The sequence below is a fragment of the Phoxinus phoxinus genome (assembly GCF_949152265.1).
Source record: "Phoxinus phoxinus genome assembly, chromosome: 4".
Lineage (NCBI taxonomy): Eukaryota > Metazoa > Chordata > Actinopteri > Cypriniformes > Leuciscidae > Phoxinus > Phoxinus phoxinus.
This window is the reverse complement of record NC_136879.1, coordinates 32325657-32347888: the sequence shown is the minus strand read 5'-3', so window position 1 is coordinate 32347888 and position 22232 is coordinate 32325657. Positions and strand designations below refer to the sequence as shown.

At 36.3% G+C, this 22232-nt stretch overlaps 3 protein-coding genes across 6 annotated transcripts in view; 1 reads left to right on the top strand and 2 right to left on the bottom strand.

Moving 5' to 3' along the window:
• Positions 1 to 1035, bottom strand: part of pou2af1 (POU class 2 homeobox associating factor 1) — a 38406-nt gene extending 37371 nt beyond the window's left edge. Inside the window, exon 1 of the mRNA XM_079610912.1 lies at positions 1021 to 1035. The gene's annotated coding sequence lies outside the window, so the exon portion shown is untranslated. The remainder of the gene's footprint in view (positions 1 to 1020) is intronic.
• On the top strand, positions 1006 to 12093 carry LOC306997584 (uncharacterized protein). Of its 4 annotated transcripts, XM_079610907.1 has the most exons (11): positions 1006 to 1319; positions 1923 to 2044; positions 2129 to 2153; positions 2246 to 2292; positions 2404 to 3005; positions 3684 to 3789; positions 3879 to 4025; positions 4109 to 4169; positions 7056 to 7219; positions 7303 to 7380; positions 7555 to 12093. In XM_079610907.1, the coding sequence occupies exons 1-11, from the start codon at positions 1127 to 1129 to the stop codon at positions 7573 to 7575; spliced, it is 1566 nt and encodes a 521-aa protein (XP_079467033.1). In that variant the 5' UTR covers positions 1006 to 1126; the 3' UTR covers positions 7576 to 12093. The 4 variants fall into 4 exon arrangements, with proteins under 4 accessions (XP_079467033.1, XP_079467032.1, XP_079467035.1 ...); XM_079610906.1 differs by having other exon boundaries at positions 7303 to 12093; XM_079610909.1 differs by lacking the exon at positions 2129 to 2153 and having other exon boundaries at positions 1010 to 1319; positions 2227 to 2292.
• A 3722-nt stretch (positions 12094 to 15815) lies between these two features.
• On the bottom strand, positions 15816 to 20256 carry atf5b (activating transcription factor 5b). Its single transcript, XM_079611335.1, has 4 exons — positions 19752 to 20256; positions 18789 to 19008; positions 17385 to 18519; positions 15816 to 17184 (listed from the first exon to the last, which is right to left on the bottom strand). The coding sequence occupies exons 3-4, from the start codon at positions 18512 to 18514 to the stop codon at positions 16998 to 17000; spliced, it is 1317 nt and encodes a 438-aa protein (XP_079467461.1). The 5' UTR covers positions 18515 to 18519; positions 18789 to 19008; positions 19752 to 20256; the 3' UTR covers positions 15816 to 16997.
• Positions 20257 to 22232: the final 1976 nt, after the last annotated feature.

The window sequence follows — 22232 nt, the reverse complement described above, 5'->3', positions numbered from 1 at the left end:
TGTGTGTGTGTGTGTATATATATATTGTATACTATCAATTGTTTATGTAAAAAAAAAAACATATATATATATATAAAATATGGTAACAATGTTAACAAACATTTCATATACAATTTAACAAGTTTGTAGGTCTATATTATCCCATTTATCATTGTAGCCTTATTTAAGTTGATTTTTATATTTATTTTTGGACTGATAGTGGTTAATAAAGTCAAATAATGGCATGAGAGAGTGTCAGACATTGTGTTCCTATTGGTCAGTGTTAGAGGATCTGTGCAACATAGGCTTAGCCTGACAGTTAGCCTGCCCTGGACCAGGCTAGTTTCTCAGCAAGTTGCCAGAGTAACTGAGTTTGAACTATTTTAAGTTTGCTTTATGAAACAGAATCAACCGACAATAAGTCTGAGTAACCAAAATAAGCCTGGCTTCTCTAATCTTGTTTGATGGAACAACCCTCTGATGCAGACTAGCTGAAGCGGACTTGTGTGTGTGTGTATGTTTGTGTTTCGTCGGTAGATGTCAGTGTATTATTTAATATGGCACGCAGAGCCAAATGCCATCCAGCTCCACCTCTCTGGACGTCACGGGTTGAGTTTGTTTGACAGTCCAAACTTGGATGATGAAGACCCCACGCTGCTTTTCGATTATTAATAATGCAAATAATTTATTAATAATAATATAATAATAATAATTGTTTTACGATGCATACGTTTTTGGTCAGGGTGTGTATATTTGCCTCTGATTTATTAAAGTTATATTGCTTAATATTATTTAGAGGACGAAACAAATTGTTACAAAATTAGTTTATATAAGCCTCAGAAGATTTAGGCTATTTATTTATATTAGGCATATTCAATTTTCTTGGTTTTATTCCATTTTGTTCAACAGAACTGCACGAGTTAGAGTTACTCCACATGGGTTCACTGTTCTCGCAAGATAAAACTCAGGTGAGATACTTCGACTGCCCCGCCTCCTCCTCAAGTCGTGTAATGAAAACACATCGTCACTTACATAACACACCTGTTGAATGAGGAGTAGTAGCATCAGCCCACTCGACCATTTTATGTTTGTTATCATAGCGCTCTAGACACGTAGAACGTTCTAGTCAGCTTTATAACCGGATAACATGGTGAGCACGATCCGTCAGGTAGAGGCCACCGGGCGAGATATGTTGCCTGAAGACACCGAACACCGCGACTATTCGTGCGACGGGTCACCGCTGCCAGCAGAAACTCCTTCGAATGGAAGTGGGGCGAATCTACGGATACCGACGCAGAAACCGTCAGAGGATAATACCACCAAGAAGAGCTGCCAAACAGGTGGATACAAAACATCTCCTGAACAATGTCCTGGAGAACTTTAATCATTGTGACCCTACTGGGTTTAAGTCTATCCAGCCTAAGCTGGTGTGCTCTGCTGGTCTTAGATGGGTTAATATGGGCTTATGGCCTAACGAGTATTTAGCAGCTCAAACCATCAACACTGTCTTAGATTGGTTTAAGATGTCATGTCACCATCATTTTAAAATAGGCCTATCTAATAAATATTATATATTTATATATTTAATTTATATATATATATATATATATATATATATATATATATATATATATATATATATATATATTTAATAACTTTTTAAAACAAATTATTATTGTTATTCTCCAGTTGCCTGTTTTTATGCTGTTCATAAAAGTAAGTATACTATCGGAAGTCATTATGGAAGTTATATGTGGGCTACTATTATACCGATGCGTTTCGTATAGCTTATACAGTTAACATGATCATAAATGAATTCCTGGCTGAATTTTGAAATGGGTTTGTGTGCTGTTAGATCACATTAGGTATGTCCCATTCCAGAATGACATTTCAGAAATATAGCCCAAGCCCACTCCTTCGCTAATAGTCCTGTATTCCTTTAGGACCAAAAAAACTCAAGTCCACGTCTGAAAAGAAATACCTCGGAGTTAGAGTGAAAATGCCAGTACGGGACATTCTCAGAAATATACGGATTGCCAATGGTATTGACCATAAAGATCTGCAGGTATGATTTTGTTTCTTCTTCTATTTATTTACAATCACATTGAGGCATGTTGATCATGGTCTGACTGTATTATTATTTTTTTAGGGGAAAAAATCTAAGGGATCTAAAGGTAAGGTTGAAATATGTGATATGATATGTAAATGTTAGCATGATCATTTTAACCTCATTACGGTTCTAATTAGAAATGTCTTTGGTACAAAGGGGATAAGAAACGAGTTTCCACTGGTGGAAACCGGAGACATTTTCTGGTGAGTGACGTCTGTCAGAACTATAGCTCCTTTTTTTTTTTTTTTGGAAACGTCTTTGGATTGGTTGCCTGGTACATAGACTGGTTGTGAGAATTTTTTTGTCGGTTACAGAAGAAACATCAAACAAAAGGTCTGGAAGAGCTTGCTATTATAGTAGAAGTGTTGGAGGAGGATCTTAAGACCTGTCAGTCATACAGATCACCAAACAAAACCCATTCAGCTTCATTCTCTTCAGAGTTCTGGGTTGAAGAAGCATCTCAACATGGTTTGATGAACGCATATGGTCAGGAGAATGAGATGCCTCTATCTCCAAGCTACTCTGTACCCTCTGAAACCTCGCCTCCCCATTCTGTGTGCAGCTCTTATCCGTCCCCAACTTACAGCCAGGGTGCCGATGTCTTTGGGAATCAGGAAGAATATAGCAGTTATGAGTCAGATAAGTACAGGTATGATGATCTAAATGGAATGAGCTGCTCTGCTGCAAACTCATGCGAATACCAAGTGCCCTCCCCACAAGAATCATTCCATGGAAGTCCCAACCCAGAAATCTGGAAGGTCTCTCCACAAAATATGAAGTGTCCACCATGGCCACAATCTCAGCAGGAGGAGTGGTGCGGTATGAGCTTCTTCAGTACTCAAATGCAAAGAGAGGAGAATCTGCTGAAGGAGATATCTGACCAAGAGCTTCTTGCTGTCGACGAAAACGGAAGAACGTAAGATCATTTTACTTTTCAAAAACTCACTGAAGCCATTGCAGATGGTTTCTTCATGCAGATTCTAATGTGCAATCTTTCAAAGTACGGGTGTAATTTATAAAAAATGAAGAAAGTGCGTAGTTTCTGAAAATAATCTTCAAGTTGCAAGGGTACTTTTGTAGTGCCACCTTTATCATTTGAAACTTTTTATGAAATACTGAAAGAACGAAATTGGGTCACCCATCGTCGTTGTCACGTTCAATAAGTGGCTGCATTAGTTTTCCGCTCACAACTTTATGACAAACCCCATTATTAACTCCTCAAGCAGGGTAGAATAAAAAAGATTAATGGCTCGCATAGGAACCCGGTTGAAATTCGAAGCATTTCGGCACCAACAAAAATGGCACAGAGGGTCTTCAAACAAGCCCTCTCTCTCGCGCACAGAATTCATTGGAATGGTTATTGACATGACCGTACACACAAACCTGACAAACATCTTGAAAGACTACATCAGTTGAAATGACAGCTATGTCATACTCATTAAAAGATGATTCATGTTTTACCTTTCCGTGGAATTGGCCAATAGAACTCCACCCATTGAACGCAGCCTTTACAATTAATAATAGCTTTTCCCTGACACTGAAAAGTGAAGAGATCATGCAATGGAAAGTGACTGTTTTCATGCTTTCTCCACAGTCTTTTACACAGAGTTGTTGAGGAGGGAAAGAGATCCCTTGTGTATGTTATTGCCAGAAGGATGATGGCTCTGAAGAAACTAGATCTCAAAGATTCAGAGGGAAAGGTGACAAACAATCATACATGCATATTCTCTGAGTGTCAGTCACTCAACAAACACGCATAAATGTTGCATGGGCCTGTTTTCCTTCCTAGACTCCCCTTCATCTCGCTGCACAGAAGAATCAACACTTCATGGTGGCTGATTTGGTGTCACTTGGTGCAAATATCAATGCGAAGGACCGATATGGGAAGACGTGCCTCCATCTCAGTGCAGAGAATGGATATATTCGAGTCTTGGAGGTACATTTATGTGGTGCTGGAATGTTATCATACAGATCTCACTTCTACACATTCACTCATGCTGTAAATGGTTTTTTTGACAGGTCCTGAAAGGTTTAATGAGAATTGGCGTATATGTTAATTTGGAGGAAAGAGATGCAAACGGTATGTTCAGTTTCATGTATTTATGCTAATAATGTAATTGTGCGTTAGGGGACAAGTTATTAATTTCCATAAAAGTAATCCGGATTATTCGCATTTGCCAAATCTTTTATGAGGTTGTGTCGCAGTAAGCCTGTGGCTTCAACCTTAGAAAGAATCTTGTAGTACTAGTCACAAGCTTTGTCGTTTCATAACCCTGTTGTGAAAGAGGTGACTCATTTTTACTATGTTTTGTAATCAGAATTTACATTACAAAAGAAAGACTTTGAAGTAATGTGGTTTATTGGTTAAAGATATGGGCTAGTAGCTGAAAGGTTGTTGGCGTTGTAAAAATTGTGTGCAAATGAATCGATTTAAGAAAATGTACCAGTTATAAATATTTCTTAAATTGTGTGGACATACATTTTTGGCCAGGCTGTCATACAAAGAAATTAAGAACACATGCAAAAACAAGAGAGAACCAACAAAATATTAATAACTGATTATGTTGTAGTTAAAGCAAAATCCAGTCTTTAAAAAAAAAATAAAAAAAAATTGTCAGATAAACACCTTATCTGAGTTCATTGTTTTGTTCTTCCCTCATATTTAACATATATATATTATGTAGCGGATTAAACCATTAAAATATGTAACATATATATGATAAAACCATTAAAATATGTAACATATATACAGTCATGGCCAAAATTGTTGGCACCCCTGGTAAATATGATCAAAACTGGCTGTAAAAAATAAATCTCCATTGTTTATCCTTTTGATCTTTCATTCAAAAAATTGCCAAAATTCTAACCTTTCATTGAAGCAAGAGAATTGAAAGTGGGGCTAAATCACATTATGAAATAAATGTTTTTCTCCAAAACACGTTGGCCACAATTATTGGCACCCTTTCATTAAATACTTTTTGCAACCTCCTTTTGCTAAGATAACAGCTCTGAGTTTTCTCCTATAATGCCGGATGAGTTTGGAGAACACCTGACAAGAGATCAGAGACCATTCCTCCATACAGAATCTCTCCAGATCCTGCAGATTCCCAGATCCATGTTGGCGCTGCTTCTCTTCAGTTCAGCCCACTCATTTTCTATAGGGTTCAGGCCAGGGACTGGGATGGCCAGTGCAGATCTTGGTTTTGTGCTCAGTGACCCATTTTTGTTTTGATTTTGATATTTGTTTTTGGATCACTGTCCTGTTGGAAGATCCAAACATGGCCCGTTATAAGATTTCTAGCCCCGGCTGTTAGGTTTCGATTTTTTATCTGTTGGTATTTGATCCAATCCATGATGCCATGTATCTGAACAAGATGTCCAGGACCTCTGGCAGAAAATTAGGCCCACAGCAGTAAAGATACAGCAGAGTATTTCATTTTACACATGGGGTACTTTTTATCCCTGTGTGCACCAAACCCATCTTAAGTGTTTGCTGCCAAAAAAGCTATTTTTTTGGTTCCTCTGTCCATAGAACGTTTGAAAAGTACCTGACACTACTGGCACTTCAAACGGGACGGGTTCTATGGTCAGATGAAACAAAAAAATAGCTTTTTTGGCAGCAAACACTTAAGATGGGTTTGGTGCACACAGGGATAAAAAGTACCACATGTGTAAAATGAAATACTCTGCTGTATCTTTACTGCTGTGGGCCTAATTTTCTGCCAGAGGTCCTGGACATCTTGTTCAGATACATGGCATCATGGATTGGATCAAATACCAACAGATAAAAAATCAAAACCTAACAGCCGGGGCTAGAAATCTTATAACGGGCCATGTTTGGATCTTCCAACAGGACAGTGATCCAAAAACAAATATCAAAATAAAAATAAAAATGGGTCACTGAGCACAAAACCAAGATCTGCACTGGCCATCCCAGTCCCTGGCCTGAACCCTATAGAAAATGAGTGGGCTGAACTGAAGAGAAGAAGCACCAACATGGATCTGGGAATCTGCAGGATCTGGAGAGATTCTGTATGGAGGAATGGTCTCTGATCTCTTGTCAGGTGTTCTCCAAACTCATCCGGCATTATAGGAGAAAACTCAGAGCTGTTATCTTGGCAAAAGGAGGTTGCAAAAAGTATTTAATAAAAGGGTGCCAATAATTGTGGCCAACGTGTTAAGGAGAAAAACATTTATTTCATAATGTGATTTAGCCCCACTTTCAATTCTCTTGCTTCAATGAAAGGTTAGAATTTTGGCAATTTTTTGAATGAAAGATCAAAAGGATAAACAATGCAGATTTATTTTTTACAGCCAGTTTTGATCATATTTACCAGGGGTGCCAACAATTTTGGCCATGACTGTATATATATATATTACATATTTTAATGGTTTGATCATATATATGTTACATATTTTAATAGTTTAATCAAACTTGTAGGGTCATTAAAAATAATATCCCCCTCCCAGACAGCAGAAATAATATGGGTCAATAACACTTTTTGTCTATTAATTCATCCAGAAATACATGAAAACCTATTTGTTATACCTAGTTTGGCATAGTCTTTTATTATTATTCTCTTGAAAAAAAAATTTAAACAATGTGTGCGTGTCAGTTTGTATATAATTATTATCAATTAAATTATTCATTTAATAATTTTAATGACAAGGCAGGGTTAGTTCGGGTTGTAAAAAGTCACATCACGCATTATTAGATGGCCACTTCAGTATAGAGCACTTGAATGTCAGATGGAAAAACTGCAATGGCTAGTTCTTGCAGTTTACGTGACATGTTGTAGTTCTTGATCAAGTTGCCACACAAATTATGATATCTTTGGATCCTGGCCATGAGCTTTCACACATTGAAGTTGTTTTTGATCAAATCATATGCTCAATGGCTAATTGGAAGTGTATTTCTATAGCGTGTGAAGAGAACAGGGATTTATGGATGGCGTTTTGTTTGCAGGGCTCAGTGCGTTGCAATGTGCAGCGGTAGCTCTTAACCACACTGTGCGGGAACTGGAGCTGTACGAGTCTGCAGGCCATCTTAGACTGCACACTCTTCGCAAGGAGCAGATGATGGAAACGCTCGAGTGCCTCTTTCAAATGGAGTGCTTTACACATGCTCCGGTGAGAACGAGAGACGTACATGATTCAACATCCCCAACATAATTCACTTGCGTAGGGGTTTCATTCGTTTTCTTTCATCATAGAAACATCGCCTCAATACGATGAACAGTGTTGATTCCAAGCCGTGTGGGCAAGCATTCTTTCAGTCAAATAAAATCAAGGTGAGAGGCATGTTTAATATTAGATGACTGATGTGCTATGAGGACAGGAGTGTTTGAAATGGTGTTAACTGATGGTCTTAACCTGTTACATTGCACGAATATATCTGACATGTTTTGTTCACGCCACAAATTCCTAAAACCTGTGGTTATTGAATTGTTTTTCTTGTTTTTCAGGCCATCAACAACATGATTTAGAAGTGGTTTGGCTTATTCCCAGCTGCTTCTAGCAAGCGTTGTTTTCTCTGCCTGGCCACGCAGTACTGTTAACTGACGGTAAATGTTTTTGAGTGAATACAAGCTTTAACCTGCCAATGAAGACAATATGTACATGTGTATACACACACATATTTTAGTTATCAGTTCCTTTTTTGTTGTTGTTGTGGATAATGAGAACAGTCTTCAGGGCAAGGTAAAGCTATGTATTATGCAACCATAGGTTTTGTTAAGTGATACGGTGAAAAGTGAGGTGTATCGCTATGCAAAAACACAATGGTTGCCCATTAGCTGGTTTCTATGAAACTTCCACTGTTAGTTACATTTGAGTAGCAAAATGTTTTAAAAAGAAAAAAATGTGGAAAGACCTATGAGTCTGTCGAATGCCACAGTTCCTATTCACTCCAAGAGTAAATAGTTGTGATATTGAGGAGACTGCCATGACTACATATACTGGTGTACAATAGCAAAATGCAGAAGTTGTGCCAACAATGGAACCGGTTTTTTTTTTTTTTTTTTTACACTCAATTTTTCTGAATCAAGGAGACACAATTTTGATAGGGATGGCCCGATACCGATACTGAGCTCATGTACTCGTACTCGTAAAAGCGCCCCGATACCAACAACCGATACCAGGCAGCGTGTGTACAGTGTTTGTGTCCAGACAAAGAAGCACTGACAACAGAAAGTATAATGGGGATAAAAAAGAAGGCTGTCTATGAAGTAAATGTATCATATTAGTGAAATATTAAACAAAATATAGTAACGCCTATATAGCTGTGGTGCGCGAGCTGATAAGAGAAAAACGCGCAGTGGATTGAGCGCATCAGACGTCAGTGGAAAGTTTGTAGTTCAGTCGGATGTCAATGGCAAAGAAAGTAAAACGAGGCATGTAGCTTATTATTAACATTAACTGACCAGAGAGAGAGAGAGAGAGCGCTGTTGAATGCTCTGGATTGCTGATCGTTCACTCGGCACGTATAGCCTATTTGGATTAAAACCAAATCGTATATGTAAGTAAAACATGAACTGTTACCTTATTTATGTTTAACGACATTATTACAGGACATTTGCAGGTCAAGAAGTTACATGAACTTCAAACATCCAAAGCGCGCGCCCCGAAAACCATCGCCTCAGACAGCGCGCGAACACTGAGTGGAATTCTTTCACTATTGCGCTTGTACGGATGAATTCACACAAAACTATGTAAAAACGCCTGTCTTGGCGAGTATCCTAGTAAACAAAGTATATTATATGTCAAGTGAACGTAGACAGTATAATTCAAATGGGGTCCGTGCGTTCGGTCTTAAAGGGGCAGCAGTTGAATTAATCTGCTGCTGTGTTTTAATGTTAACCAGACAAAGGATTATCTCTTGACTAAATAGGCTACCTTTTTTTGTAACTTCACAAAAAGATCCATCTATATTTAATTTATACAATAATGAATATGCAGTGCATTAAATATATTTGATGAACAAATTAAGTTTACATTTAATACACAAATATGATTTGACATTCTTTTGGTTTCTCTACCAATACATTTAAAAATGACAAATGCATGAATTAAATTAATTGAAAATAAAAATACAGGTATCGGTTACCGTATCGGCGAGTTCCAAAAATGAAAGTATCGGTATCGGACTCGGCCTGGAAAAAGTGGTATCGGGCCATCCCTAAATTTTGATATAAAATGTATTTGTTGCATTTTGCTTTTGCACAACAGTATATGTCCATGTTTCCTGCTGGGTTTTATTCTCCATTTTGCAAAGTTGTTAGTGAATTCTGATGCATACTATTGTTCAATAAGAAAAGTCAGAAAAAATACGAGATATCAGCAAGGACGCCTTAAATTGATCAAAAGTGACAGTAAAAACTTTTATTTCAAAAAAAATTCAGCTCTTTAATTATCAGAGGGCAACTTAGGACAACTTTGAACTTTTTTTTTTGATACACTTTAAATGTTGACTACTGTTTCTTGAGCAGCAAATCGGCATATTGGGATGATTTCTGAAAGATCATGCGACACTGAAGATGCTGAAAATTCAGCTTTGTTATAGCCTATTAAATGGTAAATATATTCAAATTAGAGTAATTTCAAAATATTACAGTTTTACTGTATTTTTGATCAAATAAATGCTGCCATGGTGAGCATGAGACTTTTTTTCAAAAACATAAAAAAAAACACGATTATTTGAATTACAAGGTATATGTTAGTATTGGAGGTGAGAAGCTTTAAAAATATTCTTAATCAATTTTACAAAAAATTGCTCTTGTGTAAGCAAAAGCTGTCCATTTCTCAATGTTGTATTAATGATTAGCCAGTAATAGTCATGAGTGCGACCCTGATTTAAGCTTGGGATAGTTTACATTTTTGTCATTTACTTACCCTAAACTACAGTAACCTGTTCCAAAACTATGTGTCTTTCTTCTGAAGAATTTTGAAGAATGTTGGTAACAGACAGTTGATGGACCCCATTAGCTTCCATAGTATTTTTTTTCCTACTATTGAAGTAAATCGCTGCCATCAACTGTCTAATTACCAAGATTCTTCAAAATATATTTTTAGTTCAACAGAAGAAAGAAACTCATACAGCTTTTGAATAACATCAGGGTGAGTAAATGATGACCGATTTTTCATTTTTGGGTAAACTATCCCTTTAATAGCTGCTTCCTCTGTGATAGAATGAAAATTATTTGTTTTGGGCATTGGGTACTATAAGGTGTTTCCAACACCATTGTATTTAGCATATTTTTGTAATGGGTGCCGGTTATATTTAGCATATCTCAAACTGTTTTACATTATTAAACCTGCGCCATGTAACAGTTAATGTTACATGGGCACATAGAGGGGGATTTATATATTGCATGTATGTATATGACAAAGTGTACCGATTATTATATCTTTTTTTTTTTTACATATGGTTTTAAAAACAAAAAACACACATTATATATTAATGGGAGTGGGTATTCATTAGAAATTATAGCTGCAATTTTCTGTGAGAGATACTTTGATTATTCATTTGTGGTCATCTTTCCAAACTTCTTTTAATTACAAATACTTAGTTGCAATCAAACTAAGTTAATCGTAAAGTGTACCGATTATTATATCTTTTTTTTTATTTTACATATGGTTTTAAAAACAAAAAAGACATATGACATATTAATGGGAGTGGGTATACATTAGAAATTATAGCTGCAATTTTCTGTGAGAGATACTTTGATTATTCACTTGTGGTCATCTTTCCAAACTTCTTTTAATTATAAATACTTAGTTGCAATCAAACTAAGTTAATCGTATAGTGTGCACCCGGCTTTAGTCTGCTTTAAAGCCACTTGGTAGAAAATAATTCATCTTGGATTCAAATAGTAAGACTATGAATGCATTCATTTATAAGCTGAGCTGATGTGCCGCAACAACACGTTAATTCCTAGGCAGGCGGATGAGGCATGGATGAGGAGAAAGACAGCAAAGTTTTCGTAGTTTTTCCTTAAGTTTTGCTTGTCCCTCCTCGACTGACTATCCCCAAGCTGTCTTCCATGGCTGCTTAGGCCTAATCTTGCGAACTTCCCTAAGCACGTCCCCACTGCCATTTTAAAGTACATTTAACTTTGTCAAGTGGACTAGGGACGTTTATTCTTGAGGGAAGTTGGCTAGGGAAGGGCATACAAAATTGGACTTAAACGCAGACCTGGAGTGATCAAAGAACTCTTTGGAGTGACTCCCGTCCGCTCATGTTGTGACGAATGTCAAGTGACACGAATCTAATGTGACACAAAAGTGACATGAATTCCGAAATGATTAAAACATTTTTTTATATATATATATATAAAAATGTAGCCTAGTTATTTTGCCTTTACATTTGTATTTTCAAGATTCCAGCACTTGATTGTGTCTGCCTTTTGTTGTTTATTTGTTAAAATAGTTCATTTGATGTCTGTTTTGCTTGTAAATTTGTCTGATTTCAATTAAAAAATGATGTGTGTATATATAAAAGAAAACGTTCAGACTGAGGTCACATTGTAAGACCCACATCAGATTCCACTTGTTTTGTGCTGTTCACTGTTATGAAAAAAACAACAAAAAGCAGATCTGAGTCGCATTTGATTTGGGACACTTTTGCCTGCAGTCTGGACGTAGCCAAATTGTCAATGATTTGTGGAAACAAAAGTTGTTTGGCCATGTCTGTGATTATCTATAATCATGCATATATAGAAGAGATTGATGTATTATTTGGTGTTTTTTTGCATTACTGTGGGAAGAGGCGTTTTCATAAACTTAAACTATGAGTTTTTGGACTCCCATCAGTCTTATCTTGAGCAGGTCTGTGCCAGAGGCATTATGGGGCAGGTTTGTACAGATGAGATACCAGTGTAATTATCTTGTTGCTTTGTTGTTTTCATCTTGACCCTGTTAGAGCAAGAGAGAGAGATAAAAAGTCTTATAAAAGACAGTCCCTGGACCTTTATTTTGGAAAATAATAATAAAGCTGTTATATTAGACTGCTGCTGTTTTTTGTGTTTTCATGCAAGTTTGTTGCAGTAACTTACATTTTTCTCCTTAGCTCGTTCATGAGAGTTCACAAGAGACTCCTGTTCTGAATTTTCCATTTAAGCTCACTGACTGGTTGATCCGGACACAGCTGGAGCGGAAGAGTTTCACTGAATTATGACTTTTAAGCGGTTGCGTGACTTTTATAAAGTTCAGACCATTTTAACAATATTTTATGTTGCTTTTGTATCCTTTTGGAGGCCTGAAAGTGGTGTTTTAGTATTATTTATACTGTTACATTTATTAATGTTTATATCTTTTATATTTTTTATATTTTCAGATTTGATTTAAGCTTACTTTTGTACTTTTGTAATTTTTAGATACCCCCCCCCCCAAATATTTCGTTGTATTTAATTTTTAGTTATTTTACATTTATTTCATTTAATTGCCAATGTAACATTTCTAATTTGATTTGAAGTTTAATGTTTTCATCAAATATTCATATATTTTATTTCATCTTTATATCAATTAACGGAAACTAATTTTTAATAGTTTTAGTTAACAATAACAATTCTGCTTTTAAAAGCTCCAGTAGGCTACCCATTCATTGTAAATGTAAAAAAGAGAAACCAGAACGAAGGTTTTTTTGTTTGTTTCACCGAAGATAAATGTACATTTTTGGAATGACATGATGGCAGAATGTTTTGACTTAACTATCCCTTGTTAAATGATAAGAATCACTTTTACTCGTGGCAATAGCAGCTTAGGCCTACTGTTGAAGGATGTGTCGGGTGGGGGTGTCTAAACACGCATGTGAAGCTCTTTGAAGAGGAGTTTCTTACATGCCTTCAAGCACAGTCAGCTGGAAGGTAAACAGACTGCTGAGTGAAATGCCCTTTGCCCTGAGGGCCACAAACGCCTATAAGCTTCTCACGCACACTCGTCTAGCCTGTCTTCAGAATCACTCTCTGGAGCTCTGAAAATAAAGACGGCAGGTGTGATCTGCAAAAGCCTACACTTGACTTTAGAGATTCCAGAAATTTCTAGTAAATCTTGAAAAAAAAAAAGTAACGAAGTAGGCCTAGCCTATATTTGCGTTACATTTAGCCTACTTGAGTATTTTTTTTTTTGTGGACTTTTAAGAGTAGGCCTAGCATATATTTAATGTGGGTAGCCTACTCGAGTAGGCCTAGGCCTACATTTCTAATGGAAAAAAAGTAGGCTACTATTATTTTGTTACGTTGGGCGACGTTCCTTTCGTTAGGCTAGGCTACTTTATTTTAATGCAATGTTGTTAAATGCGTAGTTTATTCCAAGCGCGCTGTAATTTTTTTCTGGGGCCTGAGCGATGCTCAATTCACAAATGAATCACTTTTGAGTCGATTCTGTTCAAATAGGCTACTTCATCAAACAAGTTGGCAGATCTGTCAATTTTCAGTTTCCTTCAAAGAACTGAATTGCCTGAAGCGGTTTCACAAGTTTTACAGGAAGGTTTAAGAACATCAAGAGCGTTTGATGAAGTGGCCGTGGACCTACAGCCTACAGTCAAGTAAAAACAAATATAGCAAATGCATATTGTTTGCCAGCAAAGATCTTAGTTGAACATCTTTGTATGCTGTCTGTGAATGAATGATTCCACAGGACGATACATTCGATTTCATTTCATTCAGGTAATACATTTTACAACCAAACAGATTATTTTTTGGACATATAGCCTGGCTACCCTTAATTTATACATGAAGCTACCATTGTTCACAGTTTATGAAATGAACGCCATCCCGCGGTAGTTTGTGTGTATTGCGCAGGCGTGCGAAATCGTCTTGAAAACGAATGCCTTTGCCTGCTTACACAGTAAACCAGTTTAAACTGCTTGCAGAAATATACATTTGATTACATTTCGGAGAACAGACGGAAGATGATCCGCCGATGTGCATTTGATCGTTGTGTTCTGATGTTCAGTAGCGGTCATGAGCGCGAGCACATGTTTTAACTCTTTCTTGCTGTGTCAATGGTAACTATTAAGATTATTACTTTTACTTTGAGTAAATATTTCTATAAGTACTTTTACTTGAGTACAGTTTTTGGATACTCTACCCACCTCTAATAATATAAAAATAATAATAATAATCCACCAATAGGCTAATAAAGGATTAGCAATCCACCGATTCTTTCTCTGAAAATATTTACACTCCATTTTTATAGATAGGCCTACAGATCACATTATCTTATTATTCAAAGATAATGTGTAAATATTGTTCCGCTAACTGTATGTTATGGTTTTTCACAATGCTTTGCATCTACAGATTTAAATAGCAAAAGATAGTCAAAATATCAATCAAAAATATGTTTGCAATTATTCATCTCTCTTTCTTTTTTGTATGATTATGTACCGAGACACCAATTAAGACACCCAACAACTAATAAATAATAAGATATTTATATATCATTTTGTACAGGATGATGTTTCGATCATCCTAGGCTGCGTAAAATAATTAAAAAGAAGATGATAAAGGGGTAGGCCTACAGTAAACTTGCCCCAACTAATCATATTCACACACACACTCTCTCTCTCTCTCTCTCTCTCTCTCTCTCTCTCTCTCTCTCTCTCTCTCTCTCTCTCTCTCTCTCTCTCTCTCTCTCTCTCTCTCTCTCTCTCTCTCTCTCTCTCTCTCTCTCTCTCACACACACACACCGACGTTTTATTTGGACTCTTGTTTGATTCCTGATTAGCTTTTGGATGTTATTAAACTAGTGATTTAGAATCCTGTTATTTGCGTGATATTAAATAAACGACCATGTTCAGATCAAATTTTAGGATCAATTTATTCAGAAATCCATGGTAAATAAAAAGGGTCACATGATTTTTCCCGTAACTGTTGCCTATGTTGTACAATTGTATACATACAGCCTAGATAGCAACAGAGACTGGGCCAGTTCTGGCGTACATTCGGCACTTATTGCTTCTGAGCGCTGTGATCTAGACTGAAAATAAACCGGCAAGGTTTCTCTCACTCACCAAACAGAACAGGAACCTCGTTGCCTGCCGACTCGTTTGCCTTTGATGCCATCGTGAGGCCACATCACACATTACAACCAGCTATGTTTTTCGCGCTTATGGGGAAATCATAATTATAATGGGTTATAATAATGACAAACTTGTTAAAAGAATACAGCGTTTCAGTTTGCTGTCAATTTTCTGCTAAAAAATAAATAAATAAAATAATAATAATAATAATTAATTGTAAGCACATTAGCCTGAATATTGAAAATGTAAATAATAATTAATAAAACCAGGCCTATTTAATGACAATAACAAATACATTTTTTTTAATAAAGCTATATATAGGCAACAATAATAAAGAGGAAAAGGTGGACTGCCGAATTTATCATCACATAGCATGTGATTTTATAAAATCCTTTATTCCAAAAGCTTTTCATACATGCTAAAGAAATGTAAATATGTTATTTCATCACCTTTAAAGTATACGTTTGTATTTTAAAAAGTATAAAATGTATTGAAAAACATGTTTTTGATCGTTTTCTAATGTATTTTCATCAATCATTAACAGATATTTGCCTTTAGCTAGGAAAAATTACTGAAATGTTTTATTTTCAGTGATGTTTATTTGCTGATATACTGTTCTTTTTCTGTGAGCATTCATCACCATAAATATTCATTTATATCAGCATGTGTAAACAAGCAAAATAATTTTTCATCACAATATTCATAAAATATTTAAGAATCATTTATTGACATTTTAATCAACCAAAAATAAGAATTACTGCACAATATAATTTGTATTTATGAATCAAGTGTCGGTAGATTCTGAAACACATTAGAACCTGCAGAAATAAATGCATTCAGATTTGCTACGCTTGTCGGTTTTCAGAGGCACAGTATACTACTGTAGTAATGTGCACCTGTTCAAAAATGTTGAAATCATTCAAATTCTTCAGAATTTTAAAGTCCTGTATCAAATGACAGTGATTGTTTTCCGCAAACCTGCATAAAAACAATCTATATCTCATACAGATTACACATTAATAATAAAAAAAAAAAAAACATTTTAAAAGCACTATGTTAATGAGAATAGAACAAATGGGCAAAATAAAAATTCTACATATTGTCATAATGCACAAAATCATTCATTTCTTATTTTGGGGGTCATGCAATAAATTGTAACCCAACATGCTTTTCGATGTATTAGACATGCATTCCATACCTGAGCCAAAAAAAATAAAATAAAAATCAGTCATTAATATACTATAAACCTTAGTTTAAAATATATTTTAAAGCAATTTAAATATCATTGCAAAAGCACTATTTCTCCTGTATTCTATATATAATTACATGAGATATTTCACAAATAAAGGAGAAATATAAGGAAATACATGAAATAATAAAGCAAAAAAAAAGGACAGACAACTAAAAATTAGTGACATTTTACATTGCAGTGCTTTGCATTATTACAATATTAGTAAGAATTCCGAGCATGTCGCTACATTATTACAATTTCTCATTATGTTGTGCTGTTGAGTAAGCATGATATTTCATGATAAATAAAGAACGGAGCAAGCCTGTACAGAATATCTTATTTTGTACACTAAAACAATGTAATGTCCCATGTGAAATTCATTCAAATCTTGATGGGTAGCTTTTCATTAAATATATCGCTGTAAATTCAAATACCAAGCAAGGTCATTAGAATGTATTCAAGGCTATCATCACAGTGCTTCAGATATTATGCTCTCAGTTTCATGAAACCATGCGGCTTTCGCTTTGGAAAAACAAAACCATTTTAATACATGAGCTCTTGTTTTTTTTTTCTTTTTCTTGAGGTTCACTAACTATTCGGAGCATAAAAACATGCTGTCAGAGCCTGGTATAAGTGAAATGCTGGTAAGAGACAGAAGTTTAGGCACTGGAATCCTCTTTTAAGCGCTGACTGCGAGCCTTGTAGACTTCAATCAGGAGATCTTTCACATACTGAATCTCTCTCTCTACAGATTCTGCTTTGTCCCGAAGTTCTCTGTTCCGCCCTTCCAAACCATGAAGCTCCTCCTCCAAACAGTCCTGCTCCGCCCTCTTACGCTGACGGTACCTATTGTTTTTATGGCAACATTTGTGGAATAAAATAGCAGGGTTCAGCTTTTCTGCTCGTATGATCCACAACAAAAAACATGCTTTCTAATTGATATAGCTCATGCAATATTCTAGCGCTTTCGTTTGACTAACTGACCAAGGCGACAACTTTATTATTATTTGTCCCCAGTTAAAATAAAATAAAAATGGCTACAGTACCTGTGGGCAGCAGACTTGTTCTGGTCTCTCTTCTTCTGCTTGCGTTCTCCATGGTTTCTCTCAAAAGAACCTACTTTAACATCTGGTTTAAACACACACTGACTTTCCCGTGACCTTTGTAGTGGCTTCTGGACAGGCAACTCCAAAGAGGACTCAACACTGTCACCGGACAGACATTCAAAGCTTTGATCCCCAAGGCATTCATGGTGCAAGTAGTCATTATTCTGGATATCGACAGCCCCAGTTCTGATTGGCTGATCGATTTCATTCATGTAGCCGTGATATGGCTCTAAATTGGCAGTAATCTGATGAAAGTAACACTCGGCTACTTCGGATTGTTTATACGGCGGACAGCTCTCGTTCTCGGCGCACTGCAAAACCGGCATGGCAATCCCGTCGTGGCCGAGCATCTTCATCCCGTGGCTCTGGCCCTCTCTCCTGTGGTGGGGCTCCAGGGACCCACCGAGATCATAACTTCTCATCATCTCCGCTCGGTAAAACACGTCTTCCGTGAAGCAACTTTTTTCTTCTTCCTTCAACAGTAAAGCACATTCTCGAACCTTCTTTGCGCTGCCGTGGTTCTTTGCGAAAGATTTGTCGACAGAGCACTGGTCAAAAGCCAACTCTGCGTAACCTGAATGAGTCCCTTTGAAAGTCCACGTTTCTTTCTCAAACACCTCCACGTCTTTACATCCGTTTGCTGATATTCTTTGGCTATTGCAGTGTGTCCGAATGTAGCTGTAGGGGCTGGGTCTAGACATTTTCGGTCGGCTCACAGAGCCCCCGCAGAAGCCCCGTAGGTCGAGCTCTCCAGTCCCCAGGGACACCAGCCTGGGATTTGTTTCAGGTTGGTTAACATTGTACGAAGCGCAGGGTAACTGATAGTATGACTGCGTTGCCATAGCTTGTAGGCTTTTGTCACACTTTTGCCATTTTTCCAATTTCAGAGGTGTTGATTCATACAGGTAATAATCCTCCAGTTGAGCCAGTTCTTCTTTAAGAAGAGTGGTCATAACCTCCAAGTCGGAGGGCATTTGGACGTCATGCTCCAGAGGTGAGGGTGGGATAGAGGAACCAGGAGAGGATTCTGTGGAAGCTGAGTTTGGGTAAGCGTCAAAAGTTTTTGTCATCCAATCTGTTGAGAAAAACAATTCAGCATTATTTCAACATACAGATGGAATATCTCAGCATATGCATGGTTGCAAATATAACACTGACTGAATTACGAATATCTATATATTCCTGTTAAACAATACATGCAAGTATAGCGATGAAACGATGCAAGTAGATGAAACGATGTGGATCACCAAAATATTTGCTTTACTTACTGTACGCCATTAACACATACGCTGCAGTGCGGTTCCCACCAACAATCGGACAAAATAAAAGTGCCGTACTGCTTACCAATTTAGTCCTCCGTCTGTGCAGACTCCTCCCTCCGCCTATGATTGGCCTTCGTTAGCCAGTAGGAAAGAGGGAGCTCTTAAGCCGGCTGTGCAAATGAGGGGAGTATTCCTGGGAATAATCAATGCCGCCACAATTTCGATTGAAATGGTGAATTGCGTACAACGCATGAGAATCGAAGAAATGCCTCATACAGGAAAGAGATGTGAAAAACTGAAACCTATATTAAAATATAGAAAAAAACATGTCAAATGCACTTGTTAATTCAGTTTTCCAAGTGTCAAAAAATTCAAAATAAAAACAAACTGAAACATTTCATGTTTTTCCAAATAAAAGGTGCACAGTTTCATAGACTGTCATGAAAATTATTAATGTAAAAAAATATTTAAGTTAAATTGACTGAATTGATAAGATAGAGAGCAATATTTCAGCATTATAAACATAATGAATATGAGCTTTTGCTAGAGCTCATTTAGTATGCTGTAATATGATGCCTCTAGTCAGGTTCAGTGCCAAATGTAAAACAGAGGCTAAAGTAAAGTCTTAAAATAATAATTTCAAAAGGATTTTTTTTTACAGTTTAAAATTCAAATGCATGTTATTCTGTAGATTATTAATTAATTTTAATTTTAAAATATAAAAGATATTATGATTTATAAATCCACTCAGAAACATCAAAAGGTCAAAAGTGCCTGGAAATAGAGCTTTACACAATATTGTTCAAAAAGAAGCTGGTGAGCAGTAGCCTACAGAAAATATGCAAACACCAAGTTAAGCAATTTCTGAATTTTTAAATGCAATTTCAAACAAAGCTATAACAAATGTCATGATGAAAACTCATCTCTATAGATTTCTGCAGGTTATTCTCTAGTTCAGAAACTCTGAAAACTAGTTAAACTGAGATATACACTGTCACAGGAAGTTGTAGCTCATATAAAAGTCTGAATGGAAGTTGACACTTACTCCATCGTGTTGGGGTGGTCAGGTCTGAATAGCTTCTGTGAGCGCAGGAAACCGCAGTGGAGGAGCTCACGTTTTCAATTTAGCAGAACATTGTCTCACTCTTCTTCATTTGATGTCGAGACTGATCGGTTACGCGATAAATCGTTCAAAAGTTTTGGAGAACAGAGGAGTATCACGTCAAACCAAACAGTAACCGCTTCACACGAGTTTGTATCCATCCGCCGCCTCGCCCCTCAGCGTAGAGTCCAATTCGAATTCAACGGGACAAAGTTCAATCCGAACTTCAGCCTCGAGTCCACAAATCAGTCAGTAGAGCTATGTGATTTCCCGCTTGATCTCAAAGAAAGTCTGAATACGCGGTTTATACGTGCATTTCCTTTCCAAATGTAGATGGTAAGTAAATCCTGATGATTATTAAGTGGGTCCAGTTGGACAAAACCAGACTGCTGTATATCTAAGCACAAAATCTAAGCACAGAGACCCATGTAAAGCACTATTTAACCACATGCGACGGGGAAGGACACTATATTACACTATGGAGATGTAACTCTTGTTGCAGCCCTGTTGCATCAGACCTGCTGGAATGTTGCCCGAGTTGAAACTTTGTTGCCACATTTGTCCTGATCCGTTTATGCTTTGGACATGTATAATGAGGTTTCATCTTAAGACCATTGTTTGCAAAGGAGAAAAAAAAGTCAAGATTTTCGCTGTAAAAATACTCATTAGGTTGTTTTGATTTGCACCACACTCCCATTTCTGTATAACAGAGACTGGGGCTAGTTGTCACACTGTGAGAAGTTGTCACAAAGGCTGCATCTCTCAGTAACAACAGGATTTGGATTCACAAGTCCAATTACAAGAATGTATGTGTTGCTCTAGCTGTGTTTTTGTATGTTGGTTTTAAACATCAAATCAGTCTTAGACTGTGTTTGTGTGTGGATGAATTCTGCCTTCCAAATTAAAAATTATAATATTTTATTTATTCTGTAGCACTTGGAAATGCTTTCAGACAGATGTCAACTAAGGCAACAAAGGTGTCTGGTTGGGGCAAGTTGTCACCTTTACTTTAAATCGATGGGTGGTGTATTTTGGGATCAGTAAGATTTTAGGCTACATTTTTAAGAAATAAATTGTTTATTACAAGCACGGATGCATTAAATTGAACATTTGTACACTGATAAAAAAAAAAAATTATTTCAAATAAGTGCTGTTTGATTGATCATTATTAAAGAATCCTGAAAAAAATGATCATGGTGTTTACAAAAATATTAAGAACAAAATTGATAAGAATTGTTACAGCAGCAAATCAGCGTATTATAATGATCTCTGAAGGATCATGTGACACTGAAGACTGGAGTAATGATGCTGAAAATTCAGCTTTGTCATCACAGGAATAAATTACATTTTAAAATATATTCAAAATAGAAAACAGGTCTTCTAAAGTACAATTACACAATATGACTTTTTAAAAAAATCAAATATAGGCAGAGTCAGAGAGCATAATAGACATTATTATTATATTAAGAGGCATAAGAGACAAATTATTACAATATCTTACTAACCTCAAACTTTTGAATGGTAGTGTGTATATTTGTTTAATTTAAAAAAAATGTCTTTCATGCATTTTGTATTTCATAATTGTTTTACTGCCAATTTGATTGAAAAGCTTCTTATAGGTTGTTTAATTGCTGGTTTCATTGTGACAACTTGCATCATATATCGCTACAACGTGTGTATAATAAACTTTTTTTTACCGGTGGAAAGGTTCAATGGCTGTTTTTGCGACTGTGAGGTTTGTGAAATAAACCTAGCTTAAGAAATATATTTACTGTAATAAAAAGTATCTCTAGCCCCATTCTCCTTAATTCATTTCCACTGTCACAGTTTCCATCAAAGTGTAGAAAATAGAAAAAAATGGATTGTTATTGTATTCTGATGCATTATTATCTGCATTAAATTTAGTAAAACTAATCTTTAAGTGGTGAATTTTTTTTGCATTTCTAAAGCATGAATTTTTTGATCACATATCTGACATTTCAGTTTTACTCCATTGCCTTAACTCAGATACGACCTCATGCTTGGATTTATTGCACACTTCTCGCTGTGTGAAACTAATATAACTGACTGAACCTCCTCTTGTCCTGTTGCTAAGTCAAAATGAATACTGCTCTCTGTCTGCTTTTCTCACCCTCTTCAAGGTTTTTTTGATCATCTTCAATTTTACAATATTTTTTATTGCAATGGTTGATCAATCTGTATATGCACACAAGACTTTCGAAATGAATATTTCCTGAGTGCATCATGTGTCTGGATAAAGTTTATTAGTATGTCCTAAATGCTCATGTAGAATATGTATTGTATAATCGTGTGTTTTCTGAAAGAGAACGTTCTCAGATTCTGAGTGCCCACATCTATCAATGACACTCCACTGCAGAGTGCCTTTCACATTTGTCAGAGTTTTTTATATATAAATATATATAT